General features: G+C 49.2%; 1 protein-coding gene across 1 annotated transcript in view; it reads right to left on the bottom strand.

The window, feature by feature from the left end:
- The window catches only part of POLA1 (DNA polymerase alpha 1, catalytic subunit), a gene marked incomplete in the record, with an annotated part of 464,240 nt that overhangs the window by 374,421 nt on the left and 77,088 nt on the right, over positions 1–12,731 (bottom strand). Inside the window, 3 exon segments of the mRNA XM_056558791.1 lie at positions 6,968–7,042; positions 8,177–8,293; positions 9,818–9,930. Of these exon segments, the coding sequence (XP_056414766.1) occupies positions 6,968–7,042; positions 8,177–8,293; positions 9,818–9,930 (305 nt within the window).

Here is a 12,731-nt window from a genome sequence, read left to right as displayed (position 1 = left end):
ACGGAGAACGGCAGGAGAGAGCTGCCAATTCAGACACCCTCCGGATGGAGGTGTTAACAACAAGAAACGCCGCTTTCCAAGAAAAGAGGCATAGAGACTCCTCTCTAAGGGGTTCAAAAGGTTCACCCTGGAGGGCACTCAGAACCAGATTCAAGGCCCAAGGGGGAGAGGGCGATCGATAAGGAGGGACAGCATGCGCCACTCCTTGAAGGAAAGTCCGGACATGAGAATTAGAAGGGAAAGAATAGAAACCAAAACCTGACCTTTAAAGGAACTGAGAGACAACCCTAGTTCCAACCCCGACTGCAAAAAGAAGTGAAGACCGGGAACCGAGAAGGTCACAGGAGACAGGACCTGAGCTTCACACCAGCGAAAATAAGACCGCCAGGTACGGTGGTAAATTCTTGCCGAAGAGGGCTTACGAGCCCTGAGCATGGTGTGAATGACTTGGGAAGAGAACCCGCTGGCCCTCAAAACCACGGTCTCGATCGCCACGCTGTCAAATGCAGCGACTGTAAATTGGGGTGGCAAAGAGGACCCTAAGAGAGCAGGTCCGGACGAAGCGGAAGGCGCAGCGGAGCGTCGTCCAGGAGCCCGACGACGTCGGCGTACCACAACCTTCGGAGCTACCAGAATGGCAGGGAACGTCCTCCGCTTTGAGCTTCCTCAGAACCCTGGGAAGGAGCGGAAGGGCAGGAAACAGATAGGGTAGGGCAAACCCCGCCCAAGGAATCACTAGGGCGTCCACGGCTAAAGCCAGAGGGTCTTGGACACAAATGGAAGGTTCTTCTGATTTTGCCGGGACGCGAAGAGGTCCACGTCTGGAATGCCCCAGAGGTCGCAGACCTCTGGATGTAGGGACCACTCGCCGGGGTCAGGTGAGGACCGACTGAGGAAGTCCGCTTCCCAGTTGAGCACCCACGGAATGTGAATCGCCGAGATGGCCGGAACCATGCTTTCCGCCCAGATGAAAATCTTTGTCACCTCGGCTATGGCTGCCGAGCTGCGAGTGTCGCCTTGACGATTTTTGTATGCCACGGCCGTGGCGTTGTCCGACTGGACACGGACAGGTCGGGTCTGAAGCCGGGACTCCCAATGAAGAAGACAAAGCAGGATCGCCCGTAGTTCCAATATGTTTAACGGAAGAAGGGCTTCTCGGGGAGACCAGAGTCCCAGGACCGTCCAATCCCTGAGCACACTGCCCCAGCCCGACAGACTGGCGTCCGTCGTAACCACCTGCCAGTGAAGGGGAAGAAATGAGCGCCCCTGGAGAAGAAGCGGGGAGCGAAGCCACCAGAGAAGAGACTGACGGATCCTGTGAGGGAGAAAAATCTTGCGATCGCGGGACAGCGGAGATCTGTCCCACCGAGAGAGAACCGCCAGTTGAAGAGGTCGGTAATGAAACTGGGCAAAGGGCATGGCCTCTATGGTCGCCACCATCCGACCCAGGACTTCCATGCAAGTGCGGATGGAGACTGGGACCTGGAGCCGAAGGGAACAGACTCCTGAAAGAAGAGACAGATGTTTGTCCGGCGGAAAGCAAATTCGGGCCGAGGTCATGTTAACGTGAAGTCCCAAGAATATCAGGGATTGGGTGGGAGAGAGGACTGACTTGTCCCGGTTGACCCTCCACCCGAAGGAATCCAGAGTGTGAAGAGTGACATCCATATTCTCCAGAGTCTGGGCTCTGGTGGGAGCCTTGATGAGAGGGTCGTCCAGGTAGGGTATCACCGAGACTCCCCTCGACTGCAACAGGGCCATCACCGGTGCAAGGATCTTGGTAAAAACCCGAGGAGCCGTGGCCAGGCCAAAGGGGAGGGCTAGAAATTGAAAATGCCCCTCCGGAACCGCAAAGTGGAGGTACCGATGATGGCCTGGAAATATTGGCACATGGAGGTAGGCATCCTTTATGTCCACCGAGGAAGAAACTCCCCTTGTTCCAGGGATGCCACTACCGAACGGAGAGATTCCATTCGGAAGTGGCGGATGAGAAGATGACGGTTGAGATGCTTGAGGTCTAGGATTGGCCGCACAGAACCGTCCTTCTTGGGACCCACAAAAAGATTGGAATAGAAACCCCGAAAACGTTGCCCTGGAGGAACGGGAACGATAACCCCTTGGAAAAGAAGAGACTGGAGAGCCTCTCGAAATTGCTTCGCCAGAGAAGGAGACCGGGGGGCCCGGGATCGAAAAAAGCGATCCCTCGGGAGGGAGGCGAATTCGATTCGGTAACCGCTGGATACCAAGTCCCTGACCCAGGAGTCCTGAATGTGTGTGGTCCAGATGTCTCGAAAAAAATAAGAGACGACCTCCCACCCGAGAAAAAAAACTGCGGGTGGGGGCTTCACTTCATGCGGAAGAGGGTTTGCGGTTGCCTGATTTGGCCGCAAACCGGCCAGAACGGTTGGTGTCCGACTACCAAGACAGGCGCGGCCGGAACGAGGGAGACTTCTTGTCCCGCAAAGGCGCCCGCTCAGACCCCATGCTGGGGCCAAAGGTCCGAAAGGAAGAGGACTTCCATTGGGAAGTAGAGCAAGCCTTATTTTGAGGCAACAAGGAACTCTTACCTCCCATCGCCTCAGAGATAATCTCGTCAAGGCGCTTGCGAAAAAGACGGCCACCCGCAAAAGGAAGCTCTGTGAGAGACCTTTTGGAAGCGGCATCCGCATCCCAAGCTTTAAGCCACATGGAACAGCGGAGAGCAGCTAGGTGACCCACAGCAAAGGCAGAACAACGGGCTGACTGCATGGAAGCTGTGCACAGAAATCCCCCAGCTTTAGAGCATTGGAGAGCCAGAGCAGACAGATCCTCTGAGGGGGATCCCGCTAGGATACCCTGACGGAATTTTGGGCACCACTCCGATAGGGCCTTGGACGCCCATGCTCAGGCGAAGATGGGAAGAAGCGAAGAGCCGGCTGCTTCAGAGGCAAACTTCGCTAAGGTCTCCACCTTCTTGTCCGTGGAATCCTTGAAGGCAGCCGCATCTGCCAGTGGCAGCGTAGTGGCCTTAGAGATCAGGGAAATTGGTGGATCCACTGAGTGAAGGGAAACCACCTTAGTGACAAGATCCTTGTCAAATGGATAACGTTCTTGAATAGTCTTAATTGCCGAGAACCTCTTGTCTGGATGTTTCCATGCAGATTCCAGAATGGCCTCAAAGTCAGCGTGAGAGCTGAACTTTTGAGGTGCTGGCTTAGCACGAAGGATACTTCAGGAGTTACATCCGAAGTTCCTGGGTCCTCTAAGTGAAAGGTGTCTCTTATGGCCGCAACCAATGAGTTCAACGTTTCAACTGTATCCGAGCGGTCCTCTGAGTCAGATGCCGATTCGGAAGCCTCGTCAGTCAGTTCACCAGGAGAATGTGAACGAGTGAAGGCAGTCCTGGAGGGGGATGACCCTGACCGGGTACACGGCTCTTGCGTGTTAGAGCGGCGACTCCGAGAACGTCCTCTGGAGGAGCGATGTTTGTGACCAGATGACAGGGGGGGCGGGGGGGCAGGACCCACGGGGGGAGCGCCCACGCCTATCTGAGGACTCAATGGAAGAGTCGGACGAGGCACCCCTAGTAAGCTTGTGAGAGCATGAAGTATGTGGGGAATGGAGTGAGCCCCCATAGAGGGCCGGCGCAGGGCAGACCCCCTCAAGGCGGACACTACTTCCCGGGAGGCCTCAGCCACCCAACGGGAGACTTGGGTCAAGTCAGCCATATACGGGGTCAGGGAAGAAACACAGGTTGGAGGGGCAGCTGAATCCACTGGGACTGAAAGGGCATCCGGGGGTACCTGGGGGTCTGGGGGAGCAGTGGAGCAGGCAGAGCAAGTGGGCTCAGTAAAGCTAGGCATCTTAGCATTACAGTGCTTACAGACAAAATAAGTCACCAACTCTCTGATTTTCTGTTTAGATGGAGGAACAGCTCTGGGTACGGACATAATGAGAAAAGACAGGAACTTTCTCACCCTAGTCTGTGTCCCCTGGCAGCTGGCAGAGAGGAGAACTCTGCTCCGTGCAGCTAGTGAAAAAAGGCCAGCCAATAGCCAGAGAGGTTCGTTCCTGGGGCAGAGGCACTGAAGGATTGGCTTCTTACAGTGAAATTCGCGCCTCCAGGGAGCTCAGACGGCCCTGTGGGCGGAGTTAATGGAGGACGGGGAAGAAGCTGTTATGGCACCCGCTCCTAGTCCCAAGCGCATATGTCAGCAGCATATGCGCTCGGGGGGAGAGAGCGAGCGGCGAACACGCCGGCAGCAGCTGCCGGAGAAAGTGAAAGTAAGCCGGCGCTCTGTGCACCCAGCCAGAGAAAGCGCCGCAGCTGTCAGCCGCATATAAGGCGCTGCGGCTCGTAGCCGCATAGTAAAAAACACACACAGTGAGGTATGAACACACATACACACAGGGAAATCACTCATGCCCCCTAAAGATGCCACTGCTCGCCCCAGAATGAATAAAGCCCCAGTACAGGCAGCCCCATAAACCTTAAAAAAAAAAGGTGGCCCAAAAATAGAGGGTCTCCAGAGGTTGCAAGTCTGCACCTAAGGAGAAATGAATGTACTCACCTCAATCAGAAGAACTTACCTAATGGTGTCTTCTGTGAAGTCTTCAGTCAGCTTTTTGTCACCTTCATCACGCCTGGCTGCTATGCGCGAGCGAGGGGGGGACCCGGACCCATATATAGGGGGACCCGGACCCATAAGGTACCAACCCAGGTGCTGACCGTTGGCAAGGGGGGGGTGAACAGCGCATATACGCAATGTCTGTGCCCCCTTACTCGCAATGGGGAAACAGGGAAGCGGAGTCCCCACCTGAAAACATGAAAGAAAAAGGTTATAAAAAAACTAACACGTCCCTATACTAGGAGAAACAATAAAATAGAAGACCTGCTCTGGAGAATTCCAGACCATGTCCACCTCCTTCAGACACTAAGCTTAAACTGATTAGCTCAGGGCTTGGAGGAGGGTATATCCTGCTGGGAGGAGGCAACTTTTTTTTTATTACCATAGTGTCACACCTCCTAGAGACAGCAGCATACACCCACGGTCTGTGTCCCCCAATGGAGCCGATAGAGAAATAAGTATTTGGTCACCTACAAACCAGCAAGATTTCTGGCTCTCACAGACATGTAACTTAACTACTTCTTTAAGAGTCTCCTCTGGCCTCCACTTGTTACCTGTATTAATGGCACCTGTTTGAACTTGTTATCAGTATAAAATACACCTGTCCACAACCTCAAAAAGTCACACTCCAAACTCCATTATGGAGACCAAAGACCAAAGAGCTGTCAAAGGACACCAGAAACCAAATTGTAGACCTGCATCAGGCTGGGAAGAATAGGCAAGCAGCTTGGTGTGAATAAATCAACTGTGGGAGCAATTATTAGAAAATTGAAGACATACAAGACCACTGATAATCTCCCTCGATCTGGGGTTCCACGCAAGATCTCACCCCGTGGTGTCAAAATGATCACAAGAACGTTGAGCAAAATTCCCAGAACCACACGGGGGGGCACCTAGTGAATGACCTGCAGAGAGCTTGGACCAAAGTAACAAAGGCTACCATCAGTAACACACTACGCCGCCCCGGAACTCAAATCATGTAGTGCCAGACTTGTCCCCCTGCTTAAGCCAGTATATGTTCAGGCCCGTCTGAAGTTTGCTAGAGAGCATTTGGATGATCCAGTAGAGGATTGGGAGAATGTCATATGGTCAGATGAAAACAAAGAACTTTTTGGTAAAAATTCAACTTGTCGTGTTTGGAGGAGAAAGAATGCCGTGTTGCATCCAAAGAACACCATACCTACTGTGAAGCATGGGGGTGGAAATATCATGCTTTGGGGCTGTTTTTCTGCTAAGGGACCAGGACGATTGGTCCATGTAAAGGAAAGAATGAATGGGGCCATGTATCGTGAGATTTTGAGTGAAAACCTCCTTCCATCAGCAAAGGGCATTGAAGATGAAACGTGGCTGGGTCTTTCAGCATGACAATGATCCCAAACACAATGCCCAGGCAACGAAGAAGTGGCTTCATAAGAAGCATTTCAAGGTCCTGGAGTGGCCTAGACCTCAACCTCTTAGAAAACCTTTGAAGGGAGTTGAAAGTCTGTGTTGCCCAGCAAGAGCCCCAAAACATCACTGCTCTAGAGGAGATCTGCATGGAGTACAGTATGTGTAAACCTTGTGAAGACTTACAGAAAACGTTTGACCTCTGTCATTGCCAACAAATGGTATATAACAAAGTATTGAGATCAACTTTTGTTATTGACCAAATACTTATTTTCCACGATAATTTGCAAATAAATTCTTTAAAAAAATCAGACAGTGATTTTATGGATTTTTTTTTCTCATTATGTCTCTCATAGTTGAGGTATACCTATGATGAAAATTACAGGCCTCTCATCTTTTTAAGTGGGAGAACTAGCACAATTGGTAGCTGACTAAATACTTTTATGCCCCACTGTATATTTTGGTGCTCAATTCTTTCTTTTATTGATTTATGTTTTAGCACCTCAGTAGCATGCCAAACCACAAAAAAAAAAAAAAAAGACGACAAACAGTTATTACTGCTTTTATCTCATCTGTGTCTAGGGGTGCTTTCACACCATGCTTTCAGCCTATGGATGCCTAATCCAGCTGGGGGAGGGGAAAACTGTGCGCTCCCGTACTCCAGCCGGATCGGCGCTGAAACCCATTGACTTAAATGAGCCGACCGGAGTCACCGTTTGACTCTGTTCGGCTCATTTCTGCCCCGTATCCTGTTTTCTGACCAGAGCGCACGGTTTTCCCCTCCCCCAGCCGTAGGCTGAAAACTTAGTGCGAAAGCACCCTACCACTGGTTTTATTGTTTTTTATTTTTAACAGTATTTGTATTTATCAAAATAACCTTTAAGTGACAAAAAAATAATAATAATAATGAAATTAACATTGCTGAAGTCAAAGGGGGGGGATCTAAATATCAAACTGAACCAGTTAATACTTACAGAATATCGAACCTCGAGATACTCTGAGCTGGCAGGGACGCCTGGAATTTCAAATGCATAACTCTTTTCAAGTTTCTAAAGCATAAAATGTGCAAAAAAAATAAATAAATATTAAAGCGGTACTGCAGGGAACTGAACTGATCAGGCACTCATCCTTCATCCACCTGGCGGACCCAGAGTTTGGAGTAGCCGGACCTCCTGTACGGGGTCCAGGCTACTTACACGTCCTCTGCACACTCCAGCCCCCATTATCCTGAACCAGAGCAAGTGTAACTAGATAAGGTAGGACAGGTGATTGGCTGAGAGGGCCATTGCTTCTTCTTTTCCGGGAAAGTGGGGGCTGAAGTGCACCAAGGACGCAGATGCAGATGATTTACAAATTATAATAAATCCATGCCATAAGAGTAAACATGCCAAGACTGATTTGCTGCAGAAAAACACACGCAAAAGTCCACATGAAGTTTGATACGATTTGCTGCCGATATTACCTTCTGCACTGTTTTCAATGAACCAGTACATGGATAATTCAGGAGGTATCCCCCAACCAAGAATATGCAGTCTTTCAGCAATAGAAATATAGTAGAAATTAGAGGAAGTGCTTAATAAAACTTAACTTTTAATCAAATAAGACAAAAAATTCCACCTTTAAATGTGAGCGAGGGTGAAAACAAACGGGCCTCTGAGTAATGAGCCGAACAGGGAAGGGACAAACTATATAAACCCTCCACCAACAGTTAAGAGCAAAGGGTGTGCAACTAAAATGTGGTCTAAGCAAACCGAGCAATAGAACAAATCTCACACCACCTGTCCCTATGCGTTTCGGTATCAAAGTGACCTTATCAGGGGAAATGAAAATATAGGGTGTATATATACATAGAAGATTCATTCAAAGCATAAACCAGAATAGGTTGCCACTGAATAAAGCACAAACCAGAATAGGTGGCCACTGAATAAAGCACAGCACTCATATATAATGACTCAAATATCCATGAACAAAAAGTAGAGTGTACTTGGCTACGTATAGAGGGGAGTAGTGAGCGCCATCCACACCAACAGTGGGTCAGTTTTCAGCATCCAGAAACTGCTCCCTATATGAACCCGCATTGGCAGGTGGGGGGGCCAGCACAAGATAAGAAACATATTGAATATCCACCAAAGACAGACCTAACACATGGTCAACTTAAATGAAACTGCAGATGATATACATACCTTAGATTTGAATTTCATGATCTTAAATTTATTTGCAATGCTATCACTGAATTCTTGATAAACATTCATCATTGTCACAGGAACACCAGTGTCTTTTCCAGATGGCAGCTGAATCCGCTTTAAAAAAAATTATACAAAATAGAGAACTTAGTACTGTCCAGAAAACACACAGGCTTACCTGTTAATGGGTCAGAATTACAGAAAATAAGTTAAGCAATTGTAGAAATGTTTTTCTAATCCTACAAACAACTGTATGTTATGGTAAGGTTATTAACTTGCCACATACATTAGTTCTGAATCTAATCTATATTTTTATGGTATTTACCTTAAAACCAGTTATTTAAGAGGACCTGTGGTCACTCTAAGTGTAGAGTCCCACATAGCTTATATGCAGCATATTTCTCGCTCTCTGATCCACAGCAGGAAATATGCTGCATAATTTCCTATAAAAAGACACACAGGGATACCCCACGGCAGCTGTGTGTGCAGTGCGGTTTGGAGACAGGTCCACAAGACACAGTAATGTCAGTGAAAATAGAACTGCAATCGCTGCTGGGAAATATTGTATTTATGTTTAAGAGGAGAAAATGGTAGCAAAGTATATCAAGAAGACAACAGGGGCCAAAGGAGCCATGCATATCAGGCAGGATTATTTACAGGGAACATATTCAGGTAGTGTGGTGGTTTTGGAGCTTTTTTTTGGGGGGGGGGGGGGGGAAGAGATTATGGCACAGTAATAACTGACAGACGAAGGGAGATGAGGGGACAGTGATAACTGACGGGAGAGGAGAGGACACTAATGAGTCACAAACGGGAAGATAAGGGGGCATTGATGACTGTCACACAGGGGAGATGAGGGGACACTAATGACTGACATAGGGGGAGATGAAGGGACATTAAAGACCGATCATATTATGTCACGTTGCATAGTGTGGCATCCTGGATAACTTTTTTGTAGGATCCTAGATTCATTACATATTTGTCAAGCCCCGACATATACTCTAAATTGCTGTGCACCAGTGCTTCTTTTACAATTTGCTTGCAAATTGTCAATTTGAAACATCTTTTGTCATAGACACATACATCAGATAGAATTGTAAGTGTGACACTGAGTTCCAACAAATAAAGTTAGACAGATAAATTGTTATATGCATTCGTGTGTAACTCAGCGTGTTGAACGGGGGGCTCTAACTTCCCCAATAATCTGATATCAACAAGAAACATGAATATTCTTGCTCAATCTTATGTTTATGTAGAAAAATTCAACATACAAGTCACAAAAAAATGGAAAACCTAATCACCCGAGTGCACTAATCGAGTGTCCAACATACAAGACTTGGTTTCATTTTAATTCCATTAGGAGTTTCACTCCATTAGAAGACTTTATTTGTTCAGCCTCCTTACTGCCGGTTCACTGCAGATTACAGAAAGCTCACACCCACGTGAACAGTGACGATGTTTCAAGGGCCTCCCCCCCCCCCCTCTGTCATGTCCCTGGATGGCGGAAGCCCTTCCATAATTTTGTGAATTGTATGTTGATTTTTTCTACATAACATAAGATGCAAGAATATTCCTTCTATGTAAATTTCTTTGCATTTCCATGCCCCAACATGCAAAACAAAATAGCACAAAAACACTTACTGTCTCACGTGGTAGAAGATAAATGGTGCGTTCAATGTTTTTTATGCTTACGCAGCAACTGACATATGTTTGTGCAGACTCTATCCAGACCTTCCCAAATAAGAACACAACACCTAGGAATACATAAATAAAGGAATGAATGGATTAATGAATGGATAAATGAATAAATAAATAAAAGTAGATTTTTTAGACTTATCGTAAAATCTCTTTCTCTGAGCTTCTATTGGTGGACACAGGAGCATGGGTATATGCTGCATGCCACTAGGAGGCTGACACTAGGCAGAAAACAAAAAGAAGGTCGGCTCCTCCCAGCAGGATATACCCGAATCCAGGCTCTGAGCAACTCCGTTTAATCCCAAAGCAGAAGGAGATCCAACCAAGAAGGAAACAGTCCGAACAACAAAAACCCACAAAAAGGAAGGGGATCGACCACAAAAAAAAAACACCCCCGCATCACAGCGACGGAAACTGTCCGGTCACAAACAAATAATGGGTGGGTGCTGTGTCCCCCAATAGAAGCTTCGATAAAGAGATTTTACGATAAGTCTAAAAATATCTACTTTTCTCGAGCACTTCATTGGGGGACGTAGGACCATGGGACATCCTAAAGCAGACTCCTGGGGAGGGAAAAAAAAAATCCCAGCCAAAAAGGAACTCAGGCGGACGACAGGACTGCCGCCTGTAACACCCTGCGGCCCAAGCTAGCGTCTGAGGACGCAAAGGTATGTACACTGTAAAACTTGGCAAAAGTATGCAGAGACAACCAGGCCGCCTTGTAAACCTGTAAAGCCTAAGCCCCGTGGCTGACCGCCCAGGAGCCCCCCATCGCACGGGTGGAATGAGCTGTCACCCAAAAGGGGGGCAGCTGACCCTTGCAACGATACGCCTCCGAAATGGCGGAGCGTATCCAACGGGAGATAGTCGCCTTAGAAGTCGGGAGTCCCTAGTGCCATCCGTCTGGAAGGACAAACAAAGTCACACCGCCGGAAGGAGGAAGTGACCGACAAAGTCCAGCTTGTGAAGGAGGCGCTCCCGTGGATGAGAAGGGGAAGGGCACAAAGAAGGAAACACAATCTCGTTGTTCAGGTGAAAAGAAGACATGACCTTGGGCTGAAACGAGGGCACCGGCCGAAGAACAACCTTGTCTTGATGAAGCACCAGAAAAGGGGAACGGCAAGAGAGGGCAGCCAATTCCGACACCTGGCAAATAGACGTGACTATGACCAGGAAGGCCACCTTCCAGGAAGGGAAGCGAAGAGAAACCTGACCAAGAGGCTCAAAGGGAGTTCCCTGCAGAATGTCTAAAACGAGATTGAGGTCCCAAGGTGCAGTGGGCGACTGGAACGGAGGAACCTCGTGAGCCACTCCCAGCAAAAAAGTGCAAACATGAAGGTCAGACACGACAGAAAGCGCCTAATCCTGGCCCGATATGAGAGAGAGAGTAATGCAGAAGTAAATTGGGGTGGCAGAGGGGCACTTGGGTGAGAAGGTAGGGACGATCCAGAAGACGGAAGGGAACATCTGCCACGAGACTGACCACGTCCACGTACCACACACGACAAAGCCAATCCGGAGCTACGAGAATCGCTGAGACGCCCTTCTTCTTGAGCTTCGGGACGACCCTGGGAAAAAGAGGAAGTGGAGGAAAGAGGAAGGGGAGAGCGAATGGGGTCCGAGGAACCACTAGAGCATGTACCGCTAGTGCCAGGGGATCCCGCGACCTTGAGAGGAAGCAAGGAACCTTCCTGTTCCAGCTGGACACAAAGAGGTCCACCTCCGGAGTTCCCCAGCAGCTGCAGATTTGAGTGAAGACCTCCGGGTGAAGGGCTCGGGTCGACAAGTGGAGCAACTTAGAAAGTCTGCTTCCCAATTATCGATCTTGGGAATGTGAACTGCCGATATAGCTGGAACGTGTAGTTCCGCCAAGGAAAGAATCTTCAACATTTCCTTCATGGCCGCCGAGCTGTGGGTGCCAGCCTGGCGAATGATGTACGCCATGGCGTTGTCCGAATGCACCCATACCGGAAGACCCCGCAGCAGGAGACTCCGGTGAAGAAGACACAGGAAGATCGCACGACACTCCAGAACACATTATGAGAATAGACTCCGACAGGGTCCAACAGCCTTGGACCGTTTGGTCCCTAAAGACACCTCCCCAGCCGAGAAGACTTGCATCCGTGGTCAGTACATGCCAATGGAGAGGTAGAAAGGAGCGGCCGGCCCGGAGAAGAGGAGACTGAAGCCACCAAAGGAGGGAGCGGCGAACCTGGAGCTGAAGTCAGATCCTGCGATGGAGACCAGGGAGATTTGTCCCACTGAGAGAGGATGGCCCACTGAAGAGGATGGTACTGAAAATGGGCTAAGGGAACCGCTTCCATGGAAGCTACCTTCTTGCCCAGAACAGACATGCAGGTCCGGACAGGTACCAGACCTGGCCGCCGAAGCAAGCGAATCCCCAAAAACAGCTCCAAGAGCTTGTCCTCTGGAAGAGAAAGGTTACAGAGTGGGACGGAGATAGATTGGATTTCGCGCGACTGATGATCCAACCGAATCGGAAAGGGTCTGCAGAGTGATGTTGAAACTGACCCGGTTCTGCTCCAGGGAGGGTGCCTTCATGAGTAGGTCGTCCAGATAGCGGAGAACCGATACGCCCCGCAAGGGAAGAAGAGCCACCACAGCCGTCAGCGTCTTTGTGAAGACAAGGGGTATAGTCTCCAGCCCGAAGGGCAGGGCGACAAACTAAAGATGACCCCCAGGAACTGTGAACCGTTAAAAACATTGGTGGGCCGAAAAGATAGGCATGTGTAAATAGGCGTCCCGAATGTTCACGGAAGATAGGAATTCCCCCGGATCCATGGTGGTGACCAAGGAACTCCCCCGGATCCTCTCAAACCCACGCATCCTGAACGTGCGC

Source organism: Hyla sarda, chromosome 2 (assembly GCF_029499605.1).
Source record: "Hyla sarda isolate aHylSar1 chromosome 2, aHylSar1.hap1, whole genome shotgun sequence".
NCBI classification, from domain to species: Eukaryota; Metazoa; Chordata; class Amphibia; order Anura; family Hylidae; genus Hyla; species Hyla sarda.
The sequence above is the reverse complement of the archived record's forward strand: the minus strand, read 5'-3'. Positions and strand labels throughout refer to the sequence as shown.